At 38.9% G+C, this 26,317-nt stretch overlaps 2 protein-coding genes across 2 annotated transcripts in view; one reads left to right on the top strand and one right to left on the bottom strand.

Moving 5' to 3' along the window:
* The window catches only part of LOC137284515 (ATPase family AAA domain-containing protein 5-like), a 28,146-nt gene extending 20,912 nt beyond the window's left edge, over positions 1 to 7,234 (top strand). The window contains exons 15-19 of the mRNA XM_067816344.1: positions 91 to 249; positions 1,735 to 2,247; positions 2,785 to 3,419; positions 4,336 to 4,494; positions 4,757 to 7,234. Of these exons, the coding sequence (XP_067672445.1) occupies positions 91 to 249; positions 1,735 to 2,247; positions 2,785 to 3,419; positions 4,336 to 4,494; positions 4,757 to 4,835 (1,545 nt within the window). The 3' untranslated portion in view covers positions 4,836 to 7,234. The remainder of the gene's footprint in view (positions 1 to 90; positions 250 to 1,734; positions 2,248 to 2,784; positions 3,420 to 4,335; positions 4,495 to 4,756) is intronic.
* Positions 7,235 to 7,818: 584 nt separating this feature from the next.
* On the bottom strand, positions 7,819 to 25,895 carry LOC137284519 (protein transport protein Sec24C-like). Its single transcript, XM_067816353.1, has 23 exons — positions 25,751 to 25,895; positions 23,313 to 23,516; positions 21,699 to 21,852; positions 21,137 to 21,434; positions 19,871 to 20,527; positions 19,522 to 19,630; positions 18,899 to 19,026; positions 17,885 to 18,023; positions 17,273 to 17,388; positions 16,181 to 16,308; positions 15,684 to 15,762; positions 15,359 to 15,471; positions 14,639 to 14,849; positions 13,931 to 14,101; positions 13,525 to 13,621; positions 13,104 to 13,249; positions 12,237 to 12,375; positions 11,635 to 11,829; positions 11,132 to 11,235; positions 10,883 to 10,970; positions 10,047 to 10,150; positions 9,464 to 9,553; positions 7,819 to 9,214 (listed from the first exon to the last, which is right to left on the bottom strand). Exons 2-23 carry the CDS (start codon positions 23,467 to 23,469, stop codon positions 9,074 to 9,076), a joined length of 3,564 nt encoding a protein of 1,187 aa, XP_067672454.1. The 5' UTR covers positions 23,470 to 23,516; positions 25,751 to 25,895; the 3' UTR covers positions 7,819 to 9,073.
* Between the last annotated feature and the right edge of the window lie 422 nt (positions 25,896 to 26,317).

Genomic DNA, 26,317 nt, shown 5'->3' with positions numbered 1-26,317 from the left:
TCAATTATTTCAAGTAAATGTTACACCACTGGTCTTCTTGCACAAACCCAAGGTTATGTCATCTGAGAAAACTGCTCTCATGTGCTTCAGGCTGAGATCAGCTTTGAAGATGACAAGGGCTACCTGCCAGCTATACAACACTTCATGATGAGGACCAAGATTCCCATCATCCTTACCACGACAGACTCTAGCTTCAGTAGCCAACTTCAGGCGCGGTACGAGAGCCTCACCTTCAAACAGCCATCTCAGGTGAGTTGCGGAACTCAACGTACATTTTACAGAAAAAAAAATAGTTAACAGAAATGACTGAAGTAATCGCATCGGATACGCACATCCTACACCAAAAATTGCTGGGCTTGTCATACATAAATGCAGTAAGTATGTGCAGATGGTAATTGTCCCCTGCCTCAACATGGAGCAGGGGACCGTATTGAACATTTCAATTCTTGTTAACGTGATAGCTCATAAACTATTGTACCCAATATCTTCAAAATTGGTGGCCTACATTTGGGGCATTCACAGACATCAGTCTGTTTTGGTGACCTTGAGCTCATTTTAAAGGTCACCACAACACTTCGGCCACTTTTCAGATTCTTGTTAACGCGGTATCTCATGAACTATTGTACCCAACATCTTCAAAATTGGTAGCCTTCATTGGGTGGATTACGTAGACACCAGTCAGTTTTGGTGACCTTGACCTTATGTTCAAGGTCACTATGACACTTTGAACACTCTTTAACATATCCCATGAACTCTTATTTGATGTCTTCAAATTTGGTGAGTCCACATAGGGGATTCTGCAAACAAAGTATGACCACAACACTTTGTCCACTTTTCGAACTTATGTTAACACAGTATTCCATACATCATTGTACTTATTTATTTTGTTTTTGTTGACAGCCTACATTGGGCAATTATCCTGACACCAGTCATTTCATGCATCTTGTGTGCGAGCAAAAAGTAAAGAGTAATAAATACTTCATTCTTGTTAAGCGCTGGGGGACATTGCCACTAGCGTGGCAAACACTTTTTGTATATCATACTATGGATGTGTTGAAATTGTGTCATTTGAAAGCGGCAAGCTATACCTTGTGAGTGTGTCTCTGTGTGAGGATTGCATCCACTTCGTGTTGGCATGACTTCCCTTTGCTTTGAGAAACACCACATAGGAACATGGCTGCCACTTTTGAGAAAAGGCCTTAGTCATTTCTTTTACTTTGCATAATGCAAATATCAATGGAATGGGGTACCATTGAGTAACTGCAAAGTGTGTAAATCGGTCAGCCCTTCTGATGTGACACTTCTGTGGAATATATTTTGAGTTGACAGAAGTACAATGGTAACCAGTGGAGGGAAACATATTTTCTGTTGTCCATTGCTGTGAACTATCACTTACTCAGTCAGTGTATTAGCATGGTGGTAATGTGTGAAGTACATTTCTGATGTCCCCCAGCATGATATTGCTAAAGTACAGTGGAAAACACTCTGTCTCTCTCTCTCTCTGACTCAGGGAACATTCTGTCTCTCTCTGTCTCTCTCTCTCTCTGACTCAGGGAACATTCTCTCTCTCTCTCTCTGACTCAGGGAATATTCTGTCTCTCTCTGTCTCTCTCTGTCTGTCTCTCTCACACACACACACACATACACACTCACTCAGGGAATATTCTGCAAATTTTCAGATTTTTTTCGGCCCTAGTGACGATATTTTCATGAATGTGCTTCCTTTATCTTCAGCTGACAATAGCAGGACACCTACAGACAATCTGCCTCGTGGAACAGGTAAGAACCAGTTTGGATGACATGCTGACGCTGGTCCGGCTACATGGAGGTGACATCAGGAAGTGCCTGCTGTGGCTCCAGTACTGGCTCAGCTCAGGGGGCGGGGCCAGCAAGATCCACCAACCTGTCAATACAACACCACGCACCGTCCAACTTAGTGTCGATGACAACATATGTTCACAAGACTCCGATTCTCAAGGAGCTAGTGTTGGCACTTCAGCAGCTCCCGAAAATGATGATTATGATGACTTTGTGGTGTCAAAGCCGTCCCTTGGGAGGAAGAAGAGGGTTTTGGATGATGATGACTCCTCAGGTAGTAATGTGTTCCCATCACAGTTATCCACCCAGCCAGATTCAGGCTCTTCAAGCAACTTCCCACAAGTGCATTGTTTGAGACTGGAAAATCTAGCTGGAATAAGTCAACCTTTACCAGATGTTATTGAAAAAGTGCTACAGTCATATCTCCAGGTATGTTGCATCTGATATCAAAGAATGAATATCATAGGTGAAACACAAATAACAATTTCTCATAATACTACTGGATTATTGCTGAAAGCTGTGTAAAATCATACTCAGTGTTGAGGTATCACATAAATCATTGTAAATGTTATAATTCAGCAATTCATGCTATAGAGTAATAATCATGTTGTATTTTTTATGTACATAGACCACAAGGCATAGTTTTAGCATTAGTCCAAGGTTCCTTTGAAATTGTCTTGCAGAGTTGTGTCCCTTGGGTGTGACAGTATTTGATGATCATGAGCTTGTCACTCCCTTGTCACCTTGGGTCACCAAGATGATTAATGTCTTTTAATTTGAATCACCAGACTTTTTCTTTTTGACACATCGTGATATAGTTCAAATGCTTTTGAAGTGGCGTAAAACCTAAATGCTCAAACGTCTTTGAACTTTCCCCATCTTAATCCTCATTTTAATGGGTCAGGCGGACTACAAATTAATGTAATACTGTACTATTCAAGTTAACATTTCAATCTATGTTCATAGGGCAGGTGTGATGATCAACAGATGAGGAAACTGCAAGAGATGTGTGAGAACCTCAACAGTATCGGGATGTCTTCTCTGTCTGGGAACCTCTTTCATCTCTTACCTTTGCCTAAAGTATGGCCACAGGCCTCAAGCCTCCTACTCGGCAGTACCAAGACAGTGTCGAACAAAAACAAACTGTCACGTATACGCACAGATGTGTTCGATGATGAGGCTTCAAGCGATGCCCACGAAGAGGAGAAAGAGACAGAAAAATTGGTGACTGATAAAAATAGTGAGACCAAAGAGCAAAAGGTTCTGAACTCCAAATGTTTAAATGCTTTTTCTCAGTATTATGACTCAATGTGTGATTTGGATATTATGGGAACATGCACTGAGATCATGACAAGGCAGCAGTGCTATGCAGAGTCTTGGAGTGATTCGCGAACAATGTCAGACTGTCCTACCATGGCCTTGTTGACACACGAACACAACACTGAAATGGATCTGAGAAGTGCTAGGCATCTTTATGGGAACATAATGACAGCTGTGGACAGTTATAGGGAGTGTCAGGCAGGTGATAAACTACCGGAGGAAGTATACCTTCCTGTACCAGGTGGACAGACTGCATTCAGCTTGCTCGCATCAGAGCCAAGGTAAGGCAATATGTGCTTGGTCTACAAACTTGTTTTGAGTTATTTTTATTTTTTTATATGGCCGGAAAACTGCCAATGTGACCAGAAATCTCAACTCACTTTTCTATTTTTTCTCCTCCAATTTTTGTTATTGTTTTTGACAAAGAGTTAGATAGGAATTCTGGTAATTTATTCATGGCTTACGGTTTGGTTTAAAGATTTGCATTGGGAAAAGAAAAAAGGGAGGGAAAGGATTGCATGTATTGAGACCATGTCGTATCTGTACATTTTGTGCTTGTCTATATGTTTGCTACTTGCACTTTATTCTCTCTCTCTCTCCCTCTCTCTCTCTCTCTCTCACACACACGGGGGGGGGGGGATTTAAATCCCTTGAAATGTTGATGAGTGGTGTTCCTGGGCATCATGACATTGTTAACATTAAAGTGTTATGTGTGAAGATCTGCCACAGTCTACCAACAGCAACCTGACCCTGTGTTTGATCACATAGGCCTGCCCCATTTCAGCAAGTGTCAAAAAAAATCTCATTTTAAGCTGCGATTTCAAACAGGTACCTGAACAGAGAAGCACAGTGAGAAAGCGTCAATGCATGTATATTGTCCTCCACTTTCCATGAATAGAGTGACCTGCATGTGAAAATCATTGCAAAATGTGGCAGGTGGAATTCCATATCAGCATTTTGAATAGAGTGCCATTTGTAACAATGTTTCAGATGTTAAAGAACATAATAATGACATTTCAACGACTTAGTGTGTTTTCCCTAGTGTTAACAATTAGGAAAACATTCAGTTAAACAAAACCAAAGAACGTTTAAGAAATAGTGTTACCAATAGCTCGGCCCTTAATTACACCGAGTATATGTAGGGATGCAAAAAATTAATCTGTGGGGTGAATGTCAACTGATGATTTCTTGTTTCAGGTTGTCCGGGTCTGTTAGAAGAACTCACGAGAACATATCCGACTGTCTTCCAATGAACATCCACTGCAGTCACTGCTCAGTTCACATGGATTATCTCCCCTCCCTCAGGGCCATCAGCCGGGCAGAGCAGCATCGGCAAATTGCCAAAACAAAAAGAAGGTATGACGAATCAGTCTTGTTACATAAAATCATTCTTATTTTATGTTTGTTTGAACCTAAATTCAGCTTTGCTGATGTTTATATGATAATCGCAGTGTTGTACGATATTTTGTACGAGTCTTTCATCTATCCCAGTATGACTTATCTTAGAAAATTGGCATCAAAATATGATAAATAATCCTCCCAAATTTTTACCTATTCCAGGTGTTTATTAGAATTTATTTTGCTGTTGTACATTTTCATGATTTTTATGATATTTTAGGTTCCACCACTACTTCGACAACATCGGCATGTCAGTGAAAGAAACAAGCCTGAATGTCCTTTGTCAAACCTTCTCATGAGTTACAGTGGACAGCTTACAGGGAACTGGAGTTTTGGACAGTGCTGAAAAAAATATACGTTTGGAATGCTCAAATGGGATGTTTTTTATCCTTAATTTATAACACAGGCCACTTGTTCTTTTCAACTTCATGGACTGTCTATATTCATACCAAACAAATCAATTCAAGGTTTTGGTAAGGGTTGTTTTACTAACTTCACAGTTAGTCCATGCCATATGAAGGCCTAACATCCTTACATTCTAATCTTACACACAAGACAACAGAATTGTATTGGAGCTATCAGTAAAAACAAAACATGACCTCTCATTAGTATTGGATCTGCTAGTGTGAAGAACTTGCCTACAATTTGTTCATTTGTCATACATATGGGGCCATTCTTTTTTTAATTAGTTGGTTTACGGATCTGCCAAACATATTTTTTGGCAGTGGGAAATAAAAATAAAATTCCAGTGAGAAGTGTTTTTTTTTTTTTTTATTACCACCGATTTCTGGGTTTTGATACCTTCATTAGAAAAAAAAGATCAACTGATATTCCCGATATGAAAATTAATTGTCTGTCTGCACTGGTTCTGCACACTTAAGAAAATGGATACTTTCAGTTTTTATTTTCATTTTGACCACTGACCCTAGGTTTGTTGGAAGAAAATCCGTAAACCAGTTAATTTAAAAAAATATGATTTGGGACATGACCCAAACATTGACAGATTCTGTGTGAGCGAATTCAGTATTACGCTGCTTTTAGCAGTATTTCAGCAACATCATGGCAGGGCAGATTCTAAAGAGGTCCTGAAACAACCTTAGATAATCAACTGGGAATAATTTTGTCATTTCCTGAAAAATATTCTATTGTCATTTTTATAAGTTTATTAAAAGCTACTTTTCTAAACCCAGACTTTGCTGAGCTTAGTACAGACTTTCTGATTCAGGAACTGGCACCGTTTTATTTTCTGCCTTGATTTTAGTCTGGGCTGTGATGTAAATATGTAAAAGTCCTGGTTGTCCATATTTATTATCAAATTTTCTGTTAAAGTATGTTGTATGTAGTTTTAATATTGACTGTGAGCATGATAGTTTTAAACTCGTTATTGTACATTCATGTATTTCATGCTGCAAATATTACTGTGAAAGTGGCATTAGAAATTTTTAATATATTTTTATATGAAATATTGTGCTATAGTTATGAAAGGATGTTATTGTATGTTGAGGCAGTTTGCATTCATTTCTAATTGCACCATATTGTGAAGTAGCTGTAAAATTAGTAGGGATACTATTACAGCTTTGTACACATTACATGGGACTATGATTTGTCATGTAGTTCAGGGAAGTGAGTCATTTCTATGACGTTTTTCTCTCAGGATCCAATATCAATCTACTGCTGGTCATAACAGCTGAAATGTCGGAACGTGTTTTGTATCACAAGCTGAGGCTTGATTGACACTAACTGAATCCGCATTAACCCAATTTAAAACCCAATTCTGCTGTTCAAAAAAGTGACTTATGACTACACAGACAGTGATTTAATAATTGAGTATGGTTTTTATGTCGCTTTTAGCAATATTCCAGCAATGTCAAGGCAAGGGGACACCTGAAATGAGTTTCACACACTGTACCCAATGTGAGGTCTTTGGCATAACAAGCCAACCCTTAACCACTGGGCTACCATTGAAATTTATGTAGTAAGATGTAACGATATTATCAGAGCAATAATCTTGATTAAAATCACTACCCAAACTAACCTAAGATTGCATTAGGTGCAAGAAGGTGCTGCTTTTGGAATTTTCCCTGCCCAACTTGACATCTAAATTTCATCTGCTCACATCGCAACATGAAAGTAATTCAAGAAGAATTTTGTTAGAACAGTCTAATTTTGGTGTTGAAGAGAGTATGGGTTCCGAATGTGAATGTGTGCAGAGCTGTAGTGCAGTGGGATTGGTTGTTCTTCTTAAGATCATGACTGAGTTATGCACTGTACAAAGTTAGCGATGAAAGATCTGGTTATTTACAACATAATGGAGTAAATAACAAGCATGTCTGCGGTTTCAGTGTTGTAATAAGTCCTCACCTGTATGTTAATGACATCAGATTTGTGTCAGCATTATAAGTTATTTATTTATGCATTTTGTCTTATAATATGTAACTATTTGTTCAGCTTCATTTTCAAAGTGACATAAATATAAAGTACTTATGTTCCACCTCTACAAGAAATGAGTAATTGTTTTGAAAACTGGGCTTTTCTCCACACATAAGCAAATTCTTGAACTTCACAAAATAATGGCCTTGTGCAAAAAACTATATATATATATATATAGACACACACACACTACTGTCACCATTTTGAGTGATAACTGTGCATAGATGGATGGATACTTGCCATAAATAAAGTCAACACATATAAAATATTGATGTTCTTGGTTACTGAAATCTCGAGGGTATCATCACGTAAGTAAAACTGAAATTATGTATTTATCACATGTACTCATGTTGATAATACCACCTTCAACAGGGATTGGGATAGAGAACTTGGGCAATGGGCCATTTTCTGAATAATTCAGAATAGGCCACTGCCCTTGTATTAATGGTCAACTTCAATGGGCCATTTTTATTCTAATGTGCAAATTGACCCATGGCCCCTGCTTTTCCCAATCCCTGCTTCAACTATTTTTTAGTTGTACTGCACGGAGAAAAAATTGATCACTGAAACCTTTGACCAGACAACCAGTGTGAAAAATGAAACTTCAGTTTTAGGCTGCTTTTAGCAATATCACCAGAGATGAACACCAGAAGTGGGCTTCACACATTGTCCACGTGTGGCAACTTGAACTCGGGTCTTTGATGAACAAAAGCTTTAACCACAAGGCTACCCAGTCGCTCCTCAGTGAACAGTGATCACAGAAATGTAGTGCCATGGAAAACATACAACATTTAAACATTAGTATACCACAAGTTAATCATTCATATTTCTCATAACAACAGAACATGGACCGACAAAATATTGGTTTATTTATCCACTGTATAATACAGGCTTGATCAGTGGACTGCAGCATGCATATCGACTGTACAGCAGAGATGTAACTACATTAGCATTTGGTGATGATCAGGGGGATTCTCGTTACCATGGTTACGTCAGCAACAGACTGAGCTCCCTATCTGTAAGCGTATTATGATTTGATATCTAGATAAACTGTTCTGAGTGTATCTGATGTTAAGTAGTCAATTCATAAGATGCATCAACAAAATCAGAACCACTCCGACAATTACCTGTTTTGTGTATTGGACCTAATTTGATTAGCTCATGGCACAAACTCCTACATAAGCTGATCATCAGCTACTCTGTATATTCTACAGCCCTGACTGAAGATATGAAATTTATGACCATGTCACCGTGTTGCACATGACCAGTTAAAGCGATGCAGTCACGATCTTGTGATGTACACACAATAAATATGCATTAAAGACTGATTGTGTAGAATTTACAGTGTCAACTGAACCTATGTACAAAGCAGCATTTTATGTACAGTGGTTAAAATAAGGTAACAAAGTAACAGTCAAACATGCTTCCATTCACAGACAAATCTTCCTAAAACAAAATGAGAGATAAAATAAATCACATACTGAACAAAAAAAGTTACGGATCATATTTTGGGGTACCTTTCATAGTCAAGACTGCACATTTTCATACGTAATATACCCCCAAAATATTCAACATCCCTAACCTTCTTCTGCTTCCAACAACTTCAAATATTGATTGCACCAACTGTTGATCACAACAAACATGGTGATTCATACTACAATACTGCAATACAGTACTACCTCAAATGCTGTACCGCTATATTATCACCCTGTCCCAACCACATTGGTACTTTTCATGACGGCACAATATAATGTTTGATTTGTCCTAAGCTATTAACAGATCAGTTTGCACAATCCACATGCTTCAGCTGATGATATATCTTTGAAATAATTCATACATACATACATTACAAAAGATTGTAAAACATACAAGTAAATCCTTTGAATTAAGAACTGTCTTATTCCACTCTCATCATAATGTTATCTCTGTGCGAGACCGCATTTGTCTTGAAACAAAACAGTTTCCCAGGATCGCACTTTGGTTTGCGAACATTGTCTTGCATTTTGTTCCTATCCAAGACAATAATGTCCAGTATCACTAGTCTTCTGGCACTCTGGACTTCAGATGAAAGATTGGGTGTGTCATCCATAGACTTTGTGGGTAGCTACTAACTGAGAATATTGCGAATCTCTTTGTGTATATGACATAGGAAATCCACGTATGAGGCACTTCCATTCAGTCCCTTGTCTTCCACCAAGAAATGATTGAACCACGGTTCTAGTTTGTCACGCTGGCGAATAATTGTCAGCTGAAAACAAGGAATGTATTTGTAATATATATATCTTAAGATCTTTAAATTCCATGCATGACAAGAAAAAACAACTGCCACAGATAAGACCTTAAGAACTTTAAGACAAGCAGACAAAGTTTAATCCTCAAAATAATGTGTATCTGTTCTAATCATGTGAATACAGACTGAAATTATGGGTTTTCTTTCATAATAGGAAACAATGTTTGTACATATCAGAAAGACGTCATGTGGTGTAGAAATCCATACCTTCAGGAAGCGATTCCTCTTTCCTCTTGCTCTTGAAATAGTTTCACAGACTCGCCGTGAGATTGGGTTGTCCAGGGGCAACAGTTGGCACTAAAAACACCCATAGAAGACAGTTAATAACAGCCTAATAATACAACAAAAGACATCGCTTCACATTGGATTGATAGATTTCAAAGACGTGCTCAACAGACTTTCAGAAAGTAGTCACACTTCTAAGACAACCATACAACCCAACTTGTTGGCAAACTCAACCAGTTAATGGTAATTCCGTATCTGGTATAATGTAAAAGTCTCAATCATGTGAACTTGTCCAACATTAATCAAACACATGAGAACTGAGCTTCACAGACATGGAACCGATCTGGGAATCTTTAGCATGATGAGCGAATACTTTAACTACTTGCTAGCCCACTAACAGTAGTAGTTGTATGCCATAGTAACAAATGTAGGCATCAGCATTTTCTGTACCTGACTATATGAATAGGAGGCAATGCTTCTAAAATACAACTGTAAATTTCTTTTGTGAACTTCTACCAAATACACAGCAAGTGTCTTCAGTGTTCAATGTAATGAATGTACTCACTTTATCTATATCAATTTGAGCTGCACTTTGAACTCCAAAGATCTTCTGTATCCAGTCTGGATCAGCATTGTGACCAATCCACAAAAACATTGAAAGTCCATTTTCTAGAAAAAAATAAGAAATTTGAGGTAATAACATGACATCACATGAACACAATAGTGTTTGCATGTATAAATCTTAACAAAACCTAACTGTGGGAGCTAGTGACAATGTTTACATTTGCTTGTATATTATGTATTAACACAGCATTCAGTAACATTCCAGCTGTATTGTTAATTAATCAATGCCTTATAAATGACCGACATCATGAGTATCAACCCACACAACAAGGATAAGACTAAGGCAAGAGAACAAGATTCTATCAGTTGGTTGTTAAAAATAACAGGTTGCAGTGGACATTTCTGACATGTAGCTGAGTCAGTCTATTGCCTAACTTGGAGCAGTGAGTGACTTTAGTTTTACGCCACACTAAGCAATATTCCAGGTATATGGTCTGTAAAGTCTGTAAATAATCGAGTCTCGACCAGACACTCCGGTAATTAACAAGATGAGCATCAATCTGCACAATTGGGAACTGATGACATGTGTCAACTAAGTCAGCGAGCCTGACCATCCAATCCAGTTGGTCACCTCTTACGACAAGCATAGTCGCCTTTCATGCCAAACATGGGTTGCTGAAGACCTTTTCTACCCTGGATCTCACAGGGTCTTGGGAGATAAGAGACACTTACCCCTTCACAGACCAAAGATAACAGCAAAGCCTGGGACACAAAGGGTCACAACTCTATCAAGTCACTGCTTGGAGAAATATGACCTGAGCAATCTGACAAACATACCTAAGAGGTAAATGCCGGAATCCTGCAAACGTTCATGGGAACAGCGGATAGCTGCTGGGTCATCATTTCCATCCAAGTCTATTTCGTGCTGCAAGTCAGGAAGGTATCAAATTAATTCAAAACCTCACAATTTTTGGACTAAATATTGACATGTCTTATGGACCAAACATGAAAATGTTCATGAGTGATTTCATGGGTTGCGCAGTTATAAAATAGACAAACTTCTTCAGTAGGGATAAGAGCACTTACCAATGGCATGAGACGAGGATAGAAGAAGACATTGGATGATTCAACATTCATTGAGTTGATAAGGTGGATCAGATAGCTGCGGTCATCTGTTGATATCTCTGAACCTTGAATGGAGGAAAAACATCAAATATTTACACAAAGAAACGTTCATCAAATTTACTTCACCGATTAAAAGTTTTGTTATTTAAAAGAAAAGAAAATGTGGTTAATGTTCTGATTTTGCTTCACTTGCTGCTTCTCTTTCTTTTAATGATGGTTCCAGTACATTAGAATATTTCCAGTCTCTTGAAGTGTTACAACTGAGTAAGTTAGTGCTGAGTGTTTAATGTGCAAGTGTTGTATTGAGTCTGTCATCACAGTGTTGACAATCTAGATCACATGTAATCTGTTCCAACCTTCACACTCACTGTGACAACACAAATCACACCACAGAAAGCTAAGGACAGAGGAGAGTTTCAATTTAAGACCCAAACCTGACAAGGGCAAAGAATGTGCTGACTTACCTCCTTGCACACCATCACTCTTAAGGACACAGTTAGCGTAGAGGGGAAGGAGCTTCATACACTCAGGGAGGATGAGTTGCCCAGCTGACGAGGGACTTGCACAGTTCTTCCTGTAGCAAGCCAGGATCTGTGCTACTTCGTTCATCACATACTCACGCACCTGTCTGGGGTTCGAATTGAGCGTGCTCCTGATGGCTGAAAAAAAATTGCTGGCATGTAAGAGAATTGTAGACATATAAACCTGAATTACGATTAGCATTAACAGTTCCACTGTACAAATCAAATTATTTTACAGTTTGGTGAAAACAAAAATACCGAGAGGGTGTGTTTAAAAACACATTTTTTAAGCAACAACAAATGACTCAATATATTTTACTGAAACGGGAAAGTGAAGAGTGAGTGAGTATGGTTTTACGCCGTTTTAAGCAGTATTTCATCCATATCATACAAGGGGATACCAGAGCTTCACACACTGTACCCATGAAGGGAATCAAATTTATGTGGAACAGTGAAACGAAGAGGGATTACCACCATTACGCAGTGTTTGTTGCTTAATGCCACACTCAACAATGTCACAGTTGTATCACAGAAGAATTACATACTGTATTTTGATAGGTAGTTGACCAGAACATCCAGCTCACAGCTGCGGAAAAGGTCTGCCATCTGCGTGCAGCAGTTGAAGGCAAGGTTGTGAACTCGTAACCGCCTTTGTCCACCCACTGTTGTGTATAACACTGCAACCTGGAATGGCAACATTCAATGAGAACACATTTCTTTGCTGCTTGACACTACCTTAGGAAATAATCTACCGTAATTTCTGCAGTCAACAAATGAGAATTTACAATCATAGTCTAGACAATCCAGTTAACAAACGGTCATGCACTATCATATGTGGACAATCCAGTCAACAAACAGCCATGCACTACCGTGTGTAGACAATCCAGTCAACAAACTGCCATGCACTGTCGTGTGTAGACAATCCAAACAACGGACAGCTATACACTATCATGTGAAGATATTTCAGCCAACAATACTGTGAACAAATTATGGGATTTTTCTACTGGCCTCTGCATCAAAACATCATGGAACACACTACACTGATACACAAAAAAACTTGCCAAACAATGCAGGTTTTGTATGGCATGAAAAAATTTCTAACACTGCTTATGATGAATAGTGGATGAAAGACAAGGATAACTGATTATCATTTTGCATGTATGATATTTAATGGTGCACTCAGCAATGGTCTAGCTTACAATGAAGGCCTGGAATTAAATATGTCTGGACCAGAAAATCCAGTGACTGATACTATTAGAAACAATCCAAGCAATCTGTTTCAAACATGGCACTTATATTACAAAAAAAAGTATACTTGATTAGCATGATTTTTTTGCTAGTATTTTAAACGTCATGAGTTTCTGGTAATATTTCAAACCTGTTAACATGGAATTTCAGCACGCTAGTATTACCTGTACATAAGCACCCTCTGCCTCGTTCAACTTGTCATCATGCTTAATATCAACATTGATGGATTGGTCACAATCAATGGCAGCCATTTCTACGTCCGTTGTGTTTGACATGAAGAAGTTGCCAAAGAAATCTACAGGGCGTATGCCTGAAAAGTGATAAACATCATATTCAAATATTGTATATTATTCATATATGACTTATAAATAGTTTAATCTGGGCCAGGGCTGTGCGATCAATATGGCGAGCAATGATCCACACGATCTAGGTATCATGATACAAAATCAACTTCATCACCTGTCCTGACCTCTCATTACCATCAAGTCCCATTTAACATCAGGAATAAATAGCAAGACATCTGGTGTATTGATGCTGACATTAGGAAAAGGTGCTGAAATACAACACAGGGTCCTATACACTCACCCTGACTAGTTCGGACTCTTAGAATGCCATCAAATGCAATTGGCCGCATCACATTTCGCTTCAGATCCTCAATGAAACGCTCTCCATCTATATCAGCCTGTGCAACAATCATTTTCATCCAATATCAATGTAATTCATCAATACAAATCATAAACGTTAAGGGCAAATCCAAAGGTACAGAGAAATATATCACCCTGAAAATAAGAATGTATGGTTTTAGCACCTTTAGCAATATTGCAATCATATCACAGCAAACAGGATTTACACATTGTACCCCTGTGGGGATTTGATGCTGTGTCTCTGACATTAGAAGTGAAAAGCCTTAACTACTAGGCTATCATACCAAGCCTTTGGATAATCATAACGAATTTAAGGATATACAAAGAGACTCATCATCAGGACATACCTGGAAGTAGCTGTACTTGTACATGTTGCCTGAAGTGAGTCGACAGACCTCCCCCATGGAGGCAATATCTGTGTAGGCGTTGGGGAAGAGAAACAGATCCACGCTGCAGCCTGCAGTCACACACTCCTGCCCCAGCTTGGTGTAGAAGTTGCTAGAGGGAGTCAGGATTGTCTGAAACAAATACTCACACATCAGGAACTGTTGGTTGGTTAACACTAAATACATCATTCTTCTAGTTTTCTACTGCAGTTTGTAAATAATAACACCAACTGAACCAGAAAATCCTGTGACAGCATCAATCTACATTTTAGGACAACATGACTTGTCTCAACCAAATTAGCAAGCTTTACCATCCAATCCCTTGGTAACAACTTAAAATAAGTGAGTTTAGTTTTACGCCACACTTAGCAATATTCCAGCAATATGGTGTCAGTCTGTAAATAATCGAGTCTGAACCAGACAATCCAGTGACCAACAACATGAGCATCAGTTGCATGCGCACTTGGGAAGCGATGACATGTGTCAACCAAGTCAGCGAGCCAGACCACCCGATCCCATTAGTCGCCTCTTACGACAAGCAGTGTCGCCTTTTATGGCAAGCATGGGTTGCTGAAGGCCTATTCAACCCAAGGACCTTCACGGGACAGAACTTAAAATGAGGCTGGGTTGGGTGACCACTTCTAACCTCCATCTGCAAGTCAGACTCACCTTCTCCTTCTCTGTGCCCAGTAGTTTTCTGTCATCCCTGTTTTTGAGTTTGCCAGGGGCATCGGCTATGGGCAGCGTTGTGTGGAAGATATACAGTTTGCCTGTCCTGTCCGCAGACTTCAGGGCATCCAGTCCAGCCTGGACAACTGGCGCAAACACTGTCTCCGTCTCCTTAGACTCTGCAAACATCACTGGAATCTGGGCAAGGAGGCTGTAAAGAAAATGCAACAATGGAATTCAAATACTAATGATCACTGTAACACAAGACTTATCCTCATGACGACTACAGGAGAGACGAAAGAGGATTCCTCTTTGTGATTCATCATTTTATGTGTCTCCTACATATGAATGGCAGATATGAAATTTGGGACTGCCAACTCATCACATTGGTTATACCTCATATATCAGTATTTTCTACTGTAGCACAATGGGCAAGGAACTTGAGGATAAATTGATATTTCCAAACTGAGAGTCAAACTCACTGTTAAACAGAGGCAAATTGGCATGGCTCCCATGGCTGAAAGCTATGAATACACAATGCCTTTCAGGAAAATTGGTCCTGCTACGTTTGAAAGAAATTTCAGTTTAATAAACATTTAACACTGGTTGTCACTGGTGCAACCAGCTAATGCACTGACACAGGTTGCAAGTTGGGGTAAACAAATCAGTCCCTGGCCAGGTGTAGAAAACATCCATGGCACTGCATCTGGTGACGCTCACCTGTCAATAACTGCTTCAGACTCAGACAATTTGACTAGAAATCCATCCAACAATGGGACAAACATGTCATCCACATCAGACACAACCAGCATCTGAGGCTGGGCAAGAGAACTCTGAAACATACAGTAGAATGTGCTAATACTTGTGAACAGTCTTTCTCTAGTTATAGTTGGATTGACTCTTTTTACTTAACTCAGTCGATACCACAAAAATCTAAAGAAAACAGAGAGAATAGACAGTTCTGAACTAGATATTTAGGTTATCGACTAAGTGACAATTAGTCTCCAGATGAAGAACTGATCAAACACAGTGGGTTACCACTCACCTTAACATTGTAGAAGTGCAACTCCTTGTGGTAAGTCACAAATCCAACCCTGATCTCCGATTCCTCCATACCAGTCTCTCTGAAAGACAAGGATTTACTACTAAGTTATCTAATGAGCTATTAACTCCCAATGGCCCTGTTAATCCAGACTCCCAACACAAAGGGATCTATTAATACATTATGATTTGTTATTTGACAAATTTGTTAATCCAGATGAAAAGGAGTATGTTTTTAACGCTGTGTTTAGTAATATTCCAGCTATGTCACAGCAGGGGACACCAGAAATGGGCTTAACATATTGTACCTATGTGGGGCAGATGACTTGGAATCGAATGGCATTCAAAATACCTTGGTCACACCTGTTTAGGTTTGCAATACTTTTCATTTAAATATAGAAGTTAAACTCACTATATGCCTGATATACACAAGATATTTTTAGATAAAATGTTCCTTATGGTCATAATATGGTGCTAGGCATGGTGCTAGGCACTACTTACTTGGGCAAGTTGACGAGGACTTCTTCTTTGAGGTTGTCACAGATAAGCTGGACTAACCCACTCTTCACACTGTTGTAGGAGACATCGATCATGAAGATGAAAGCTGGCTCTTTTGGTAGGACACTGTTCTGTAACCCAACAACTGTGATCAGCATCAACAGCAACATCATACAGGCACTTACCTTGAGTCCTGTATTTGAGGGTCCCTGGGCCTCATGCTTATAATTTTCATTGGGCCCTGGACTACACACTTAGGGCCCCAGACACTTGAATATTATCATTAATGCTGTTATTGTAGTGTGTATCATGATGAACACATTACTTGTTACAGCAAAGAAATATCATATGATACCATCAGTAGCAAACACTGAGATAACTTATTGCTACTTGACTGGACTTTTTATAGAAGTATTCGGACCTTTTCTGCGTCCATGTGGATACGCTCATAAATTTTGTTGCGTCCACTGTCACTTTTCATGCATATAGGACACAGGAATACATGTCCTGTAAATCTCTGATCATACATCACATCAACACTACAAACAATATCCACACAGAACACTATGCCTACCTAATACAAGGAGAGAAAGAGTGAGCGAGTTTAGATATCAGCTCTTAGCATTCAAGCAATATCACGGGAGACACCAGAAACAGACTTCACAAATTGTACCCATGTGGGGAATCTGACCAATGTCTTAAGACATGCCAACAGAACACCGTAACTACTAAACTACCCCATCGTCTCTTTCAAGAAGAAACATCTGACATGAATGCTGAATACCGGCATCTAATCAAGCAAGACAGTGCCCTGTGGACTGGAAGAACAAGGTAGACTGCTGCTATTAAAAATGTTCCAAGGGTGAAAATAGACATGGCTCCATATATTGTTCCATTGTGAGCAATCTACTCAGTTCCTCAGTGTCATAAGTAAATTTTTGCATATCGCAACACTGGATATCAGAAACCTGCTTCACATGCTGTTCCCATGTGAGGGATTGAATGCAGCTCTTCAGCAATGCAAGTAAATCTTTACCCACAAGACTAGCTTACTCTTAAATAGTCTCCACCTGGTTCAGAACCACAGTAACTTACCTTACAATAGTCTTTGGTGGCCATGAACTCGTATGTTCCTAAACACAACTCAGCCCTGTTGTAGCAATCCACCCGCCGCCCAGTGTGATCGAGATGTGCGAAGTACTCCGCTGGAACTGCAATGTTTAAAAATGTCTCTTATTCTGGTTCTTAAGTCAACATTCTCATATGACCCACAAATGACCGAAAAACTGCTAAATATATAAAAGAGGTTCTTGAGAATGCCTGCTGTCTATACATGGTAAACCTACGATTGAAACAACCTGAAAGCATGCACACACAAATTTTCTACTTGTCTATAGACAAGAGTCCTTGCAAACAGCCAATCAGTTAAAGCAGGGATTGGGAAAGGCAGCGGCCATGGGCCATGGGCCATTTTGCACATTAGAATGAAAAATGGCCCATTAAAATTTTGAAGTTTACATTTGATACAAGGGCAGTGTCCCATTCTAAATTCAGAAAATGGCTAATAATCCTGAAAATGGCCCAATGTCCAAGTTCTTTTTCCCATCCCTTTTAAAGTATCATGTTTGCCATTAATAAGGGTGTCACTACATTGTATCATTAAAATGACTGAAAATTTAGTCAACTGAAAATCACCCAGTGCCCTACCTTCTGTAGCAGCTCCACAGAAAACACATTGGAATCTCCTCCCACCATCGATAAATTGCATAAAGGGATTCATGTACGCTTTACATCGCTTGCAGCGCACTGGCCCAAGTTCACCCAAGTCTACCAGAGGGGGCACTTGCTGGTTAACAAATTAAAATAGAACAGTAAAGTGAAGCCTTACTACTGTGTTTATCATCACAAATTAAACACTAAAAAAATCATTTCAGTAAAAATAACATCAACAGTACAACTCAGAACAAACAAGAGTCATCAGAAGATGGCAAATCCCTTGGCACTGAAAATGTTGAAAGAACCAATGATCTAACAGTTACTTAAAGTCTGACATAACATTTTCAGAATTACAAATCATGAAAAAATCTACAAACAGCAAAAAAGCATCACTTCAAGATCTGTTTCACATATCTGCCAAGTCTTATAGAAAGATATTGAACTGTTTTCGAGCTCTGGAAATGAAGCCCACCCCTTCAAATCATTTCCATGAAAACCAAAATACACAAAATTGACCCTAATCTGCAAAAGGCAAAAGACACCATCTTGAGATCTGCCTTATATACACAAAGTTGTGTATATTGATAGATATTGAGCCATTATTGTCCAAATTACCACAATCACTGGTAATGTTATTCTCAAACAAAATGAAAATATACAAAAATCACATTTATTCTGCCTTTAGTAAAACTCTGGTAGAACCACAGAAGAAACTCCATAAGAGGTCATCAGACATTTTACAACCCGGACCTTGGAGTGAGCAAGTTTAGTTTTGTGCTGCTTTTAGGAATATTCCAGCAATACCACTGAAGGGGGACACCAGAAGTGTGCTTCACACCCAGATCATAGATGCTGGGAGCAAACATTTCAACCACACTCAAAAACCAGTGAATGCATTTGGACAAACAGATCCAGAGTTAGACAATTAGTTCTTTGTTTCTGACAAATGTTCCACACAGTTATCATCCAGAAGAATAACAGATCATTTTTTAAGTATATATTTACCTCTGTTTCAGGCAGTTTGGCAAATGGAGTGATGGAGAGAGCAAAGGGGATATGACTTGATTTAATCATGTCGGATGTGCAAGGCACATTATACATTGTTGAGCGGATGAAACGAGGATTACTCATTCCTGAAAATTAAATAGAAGAAATGTTATTTCACAGAAAATAGGCTATTAAACAAAAAAAAAGAGTGAGTGAGTGAGTGAGTTTAGTTTTACGCCGCACTCAGCAATATTACAGCTATATGGCGGCGGTCTGTAAAATGGAGAAGCAATGGGAGTTGTTTGGAACTCTAGATTTAAATTCCTTTGTAGCAAATCTGAAGGAACTGAGACAACCTCAATTTCAAGATGGATATGATGCAGGTTCTATGTAGACATCTCCTTCAAACAGTGTAGAAAGGAAAACAGTCATTGTATATTCCCTTTATTGCAGAGGATCAGGCATGGAAATAACACATACCATCTTTTAACTTTGGTAGGACAGCTGTGGATCCAACCACCACACTTCCTCTTTCTCAGCAGACACTATGGTCACAAGACCACAGAGAAAATCACTGTGAAACATATCACAAAAGGTATGTAATAAATGATTAGGTTACCTGTAACTATTAACAAACTCACCTTGGTCTTGAACATTAAATTCTGTGGTAACCAAGGGTGGAACTGTTCCTTTTGCATTTGTCTGGAATAATCCACTCCGATTCTTTCTATCATCTTCAATCACTTGAATCTGTTAAGGGACCAAAATCTCTGAATCACTCATTTTTATGAGACATTCTATTCAATTTCATACTGAAATCAGTTTTATTTTTTCTTAGGAAACTGACAATTTTCTGTGAAAGAAAACTTTTGAAAGCCTTCAGCTACCAAACTATAACATATTTAAAATATGGAGAATGATGTCACTGCAAAGATTTGACTTTGCTTTTGGGTGAGTGATCAACCCACTAGTGTGAGATACTGAACTTACTGGGCTTGGCATCTGGTCAGGATCCAACCTCCGCGGTTGCTGTGGTTGTGCCTGTGGTCTCTGTCCTGCACCATACTGATATTGCTGTTGACTGAATCCCTGGGGTCCTGCTGGAGGACCACCACCCCCTTGAAACTGACTCCCGGGCTGCCCACCTGGCTGAGGTGGCACCCCTTGTCCCATCTGCGGACCTACGTAACCCCCACCAAACTGACTAGTAGGTGGACCGGGTTGACCAGAGGGAGGGAATCCACCCGGACCTGGTGGTTGGGAGAATCCAGGTTGAGCTCCCGGCCCTGGGGGCATCCCACCCCCCATGCTCACAGGAGACTGTCCAAAACTGGTGGGTGGTGCACTTGTAGGAGGAAACCCTTGTCCCCCCATTGGGGGCATCCCTGGTTGGGGTGGTGCCCCCATAGAAGTTGGAGAGCCCACGCTTGGTGGTGCTCCAAAGTTTGTTTGTGGGGGACCCATACTATTTGGTGGGGCACCAAAACTTGTCTGTGGAGGTGCCATATTTGGTCCTCCAAAATTAGTTTGTTGTGAACCCATGGTGGGTGGTTGATGTGAGGACATTGGTGGTCCCATGTTCTGTTGAGGGGGCGGGCCTCTTATTCCTCCTTGGGGAGGAAAACCACCAGGGCCCATATTTCCACCCTGAAATATAAGTATACTACTTTTTTATTTAAACAATGATGTTTTCACAAATTGGCACAAATTATGCACAAAAAGCATGTAATGTTGTCTTAATCTTAACAGGTCAAAAACCAAAATACATTCTGTAATGAGGATACAGTGCAGCTGTAATTATAGCACCTTTACATTGAACGTAATACACTGTGGGGGGTCCAAAATCAACCAATTGTAATCAACCTTGTTTTGTTTTCATGCAACATCATAAAATGTACAAATTGGTACAAGCACAAAATGATTCAATAAATAGTTTGAACTTTGATTCAAACCTAATAACACGACAAACACCAAACCAAATTAACAGGAGTGACACTTATTGAAACCATACACACTAGCTTTAATCTCTTTTCCAAGATTGAGAGACAGTGAATGAACTTAATTAAGGAATTAAAATGTAATAAAAACTTAATTAAGACATTACTAAAACTAAAATTGTTTGACAATGCTACAAAACACCAACTAATTTTAACACTGATACATTAACCAGGTTTCTAGAATCTCTGTGAACAAATATCAGTCATATCCTTTGTAACAATATAATGATAAAATAATGAGCAGTAACATTAAACATACCATTGGTGGAGCAGGTGCTCTCTGATCAGCAATCTTCATACTGTTGAATTGACTTGTTGGAGGTCCTTGACCCATTGGAGGACCACCCATGCTATGCGGAGGCTGTACCCCTCCCATACTGCTGGGCGGTGGTGGCCCTGCCATACTGTTTGGTGGTCCAATGCCCATACTGTTGGGCGGGCCGCCTCCCATACTGTTGGGTGGTGGAGGCCCTCTCATGGGTGCTTGGTTTGGGGGAAAGGTGCCTCCCATCATGGGCCCTGGGGCTCCTGGTCTGGGGGGACCTGGTACTGGACCCCTGAAATAGCACACATATTGTCTGAATAGCAGACATGCAAGTCCAAAAATGGTCAAAGGTTTTAAAGTCAATTGTCAAAGCAACGAAACTTTTCAGCTGAATTTTTCAAACTAATAATATTCAGTCAACTGGTACTTAGAACAGGAACTCGTTTTTGGTCTGAGAATTGAACATCACCATGCTTCTCACTGACCCATTTAAAATCTATCAATGCTGTCAATTATTCATGTAGTACAATCAACATGTCATTTAATCCAGACTTACCGTGGTCCTCCAAATCGGTTATCCCCCTGTGGGCCTGGTGGTGGACCATTTTGAGAAGCAGGCCCATTTTGGGTTGGACCGGGGCCCATCTGAGGTGGCCCTGGCTTCATCACCTGTGGCTGTGGGGGATGGGCACCTCCAAATTGTCCTGGACCTAAAATGAAATCATTTGAAGTGAAATCAACAATTAACTCAAAAATATAAAAATATCATTTTTATGGTATCTTATCATAGATAAACAACAACTATGTCACAATCAAAACACCACACACATAACATACAACTGGAAAAATAGGCATAATATGTGCTAACAAACCAGTGGTAATTGTGGCCATATACAGCAGGGATAGGAACCAGAGTAAACATTCAGATATAAAAAAAAGGTTTTTACAGATCATAGCTAGTTATATAGGCCAAATTATCACCACCTTCACGTCTGTGGGAATATATACTGAAAACGAATGAAAATTCCATATCATTTACAGGCACTTCCCTTGGCTCCACATGGGAGCTATCTTGACTCTTGTCAGTCTTCAAGTACTTCAAGTATTGTCAGTATTTCAAGTTATTTTCAAATCCCATGGACTGTGAAGCCTCAATAAACCAGTCCCTTATCATTTTTACCAGTCCACTTCTTTTCAGTGTTAAGGGAGGTAAAAACATGACTATGCATGTGTTTATTTCTTTCTTGAGAAGAATAAATTGATACAACTTTTTGTAAAGCCAATTAATTTAGATGCATCCTCACAAAATCGACAAAACATAATACCCACCTCTGATAGTTTATGAACGCTATACCACAACCATGGAAAATCCTATTTCCCCTCATTGTTGAATTTTACAGATTTTTCATATTTTCTTTCACAGACTATTTACAGTGTTTTGCTGGAATTTCAAGTTGATTCTTTTTTGATAACATGTAATTTTCGTTTAGAACTTAAAAAAACAGACAGTGGGGTCTGCTTTGAAGATGCCATTTTCCACCTGTAAACTTAATTATCAATTTCCCTACCCTCAAGTATTTTACTAGTGGCCTTGTTACTATATAAAGCATCACAATAGGACACACTACTGCTTAACGCCAAACTGCCTCTCATACAATAAACATCTGGGTTAAGGCATCTAGCCAATCAAAATTATCTGGGGTTGTTGCTAAAATTGCACAGGGAATTCCATGCACATATTTCTTATGGTGAAAAGCAATAAAATTTACTACGAAGTTGAATCTTAACATTTGCTTGTAATTTTCAATGCCTATTTGGTGGAAATAACTTAAACAGGTAAACTTATTGTCAGCCCCCAGGACTTGTTTGCCATAAATAAACTGGTACTTTGACTTTTTGAACGGTAAAATACAAGCATTTGCTGATAAAAGTAATTATATTTCACCAATTAAGAAACATTTCAGAAACAATTATACCTGAGTCAGTATGTGATATTACATAATGTATATTTAAGATTACGTTGTACAGTTGTTTCACCTGCCCTTATGTCAAAATGACCCAACAGCAAAATTTTCTATTTCTAGAGTATTTTCATTATGGATTTACACCAAATATGCAACTTGCAAGAATTCTGTGCCAGGACTATCCCTGCACTAACTGCATAACATACCTGGGGGTCCTGGCTGCATTGGTGGGGCAGGGCCGTTGTGGTTGTACATGTTGCCACCAGGGGGGCCTGGACGTGGTGGCATCCCACCCATCGGACCAGGAGGAGGTGGGGCTCCACCTGGGTTGTATCCATAGTTACTGGGGAACTGTGCACTCATATCCTATACCAGGCACTTGCAATCCTCATCTAAACACTTGACTGCATCTGTGCAACAGAATAAAATTCACTGAAAAAAATGGTAACGATCCAATAGCTTAAAGTATTGCAGAACTTTGTTAAGTTTTGTTGAGGAACATCTGGCAAATAATACTGATTTCAATAATTTCCTATACACTAGATAAACATAGGTCAGAGACCAAGATAAGCTGTGAATTCAGGTAAAATATAATAATATAATATAGAAAATTTCCAATTATGCATTGAAAAATAACTGTTAGGTACCAATTACCAAGTAAAATGTTAGATATGCAGGGACTGGGAAGAACTTTGAAAAGGGACCATTTTCAGGATTAGTAGCAATTTTTCTAATTTAGAATGGACCAAAGCCCTTCTATCAGTAGTAAACTTCAAAATTTTTATGGTCCATTCTTTATTTTAACGTGCGAAATGGCCCATGGCCCCTGCCTTTCCCAATCCCTGGAAATGCAAACAGTTTATAAAACATATTAGTACAGGATTAGTGTTGTACTATCAGTATAGTATGAGTGAAAATTTATGAAATCATTTCCATCATATTTAAGGTAGTTTTGATTAGGTATGCAACAAAATAGATAAGCACTTCCACAAGGATTGATGATCTGCATATGGTGAGCAATAACAGTTGACATACACTACCATTTAGTTACCAAATAAATTCAAAGCATTTTTGACCCCATAATGCAATTAACAAGAATTTGGTACCATGAATATTACTGTGTGCCCATCAGGACTCTAGATGCTATCAGCTTGCTTAAGTGTCTACTCAACTGCCGTTATTAACTGTAACTCATACACATCCAACTCACTTTGGTAAAAACAGATTGGAAAACAAACTACAGTGCTCTACAAATAAGCTGGCTAATGAGACAAATGTACATGAAATGATACCCTGACTGCCATCTGAAATGTTTAATTCAAATTTGAGAACATATACTGACATTAGTTGTAGACAGATGAATATCTGCCTGGCCTTTTCCATAATCACACCTAACAAAAAATACAACATTGCCATTCTCAGAGTCATGTCTGCTTGCTACATTTCAATCAAGTTTTATACCTGTGTGAGCAAAGTATGAAGTTACGCTTTGCAGATAGGTAAGCTATTAGGCATTTTCAAAATTGGAAAACCTGATGCTTATCATTATCTTTCTTCCAACATATGCTCACAATTAGTAAAAGCTATGCATTTAAACTATGACAATAACCTTTAATCTTGTAATATTTCCCCTTATTGAAGCAAAATGTACAGACTCACAGTTAAAAGAATGAGTTCTTTGTTAAGTGTATCACTGTGTATGCAAAGTACTGGCTAGAAAAAACACAGGATGACAAACATCAAGTCACTTCACTAAAGTTATTTAAGTAGAAGTAGAAGTCAATCAAATGTGTATGAAAACAATCCCTCAGTTTTACATGTCACATTAATAACAGTAATTAGACCTAGATAAAAGATAAGCTCCAGACCATGCTGAATGGTCCCAATTTAAATGTCAAGAGTGGTGGATGCATGTTTGCATTGTTTGGGTTTTTACCGTTGCTCAATATCTTTTACATATTACACTGATAGGGGACCATCACAACAACTTGATGTTTCATACAACATTTTTAAAACTAACACATAGTTGTTTAGGCCATACACAACGTATAGATATCTCATCACGAAAGATGATAATCCATCATGTTTACTAGAAACTGATGAACATGATTCTAAAGCTTTATGAATTCCTTTGCTTCCTTGACACAACAGGTTGCAAGGATTGGAATGGACACCACTGATGATCACATTGCATTGTCTTATCTAACCCCTGTGCTTCACAAGCAGCCACTATCTACAAGTTTATGAAAAAATACGTTCAGAATAAAGTCAAAATCAATTTTGAAATGTATCTTTTCCATAAATGCATCTTTTCTACATTTGCTCATATGTGCATCAGTTTGACCAGACGTGTGGAGAGATTCAACATGTCTTATCAGCGAGTGAATGTGTTTGAAACACAGTTATCATAGACATAAAAAATACAGCTAACATATCTGTCGTCGTTCTTAATACTATAATTAAGGTATTAATGGAACAAGCGAACGTAACCAAATCTGGTCTGGAAATATATTATGGTCAAGTTGGGACCAGTCATCCACAGCTGTCAAGCCCGGAAACACCGGCCAGTGCAGATAAGTACTTAGCTATCAGAGAACTTTAGAAGAAATCAAAACTTCTATATAACAGGTGAATATATACCTACCAAATTCTGTTATCTCGAATGACCACTAAACCCTCTGAATCGTTATAAATGCCCAGAAAATACACACAACTTCTGCCACGTACGGAAAGCCGACATGGACTTCCTGACATGCGTAGCACGTGCCACGTAAGCAGGAAGTGGACACAACGTGAATCATGGGAAGAAAAACAAAAATAAAATAATATCTTCTTCTCTACATATCATTCGTGTAAATCTTTGTAGGAATCTCTGGTATAACATGTAAACGGGGCGCGCTTCCAAGTGACTGATTTATCAAACCGATTATTTAATCAACGCGAAAAGGCAGCTCTGACTGAAACATATTTTTTGTGAATCTCATTGTTATCAAAAACGTGTACTTTTCCTAATTTACCACACACTGGATTATCTGCTCAAGACTCGATTATCATTACCTGGACGTAGCTGGAATTTCGACGACTAAACAGTATTAAACACAACGAAGGCACTTTTACACAATACTGACACCATCTTACTGAATACACAGCACGATGGGCTAGGCCGACAAATCATTGGAAAATTCACTTGCACGGAAAATACATATAACTG

This window comes from Haliotis asinina, chromosome 5, assembly GCF_037392515.1.
Source record: "Haliotis asinina isolate JCU_RB_2024 chromosome 5, JCU_Hal_asi_v2, whole genome shotgun sequence".
NCBI classification, from domain to species: domain Eukaryota; kingdom Metazoa; phylum Mollusca; class Gastropoda; order Lepetellida; family Haliotidae; genus Haliotis; species Haliotis asinina.
This window is presented reverse-complemented; position numbering and strand designations above follow the sequence as displayed.

Excerpts from the sequence above, each read along its gene's own strand:
- LOC137284519 (XM_067816353.1), bottom strand. The coding sequence starts at position 23,469 with ATGAGTGCACAGTTCCCCAGTAACTATGGATACAACCCAGGTGGAGCC. Across the intron at positions 11,236-11,634 it reads GAGTGATGGTGTGCAAGGAG|GTTCAGAGATATCAACAGAT; the intron begins GTAAGTCAGCAC and ends CCTCCATTCAAG. Across the intron at positions 10,971-11,131 it reads ATCCTCGTCTCATGCCATTG|CACGAAATAGACTTGGATGG; the intron begins GTAAGTGCTCTT and ends CCTGACTTGCAG.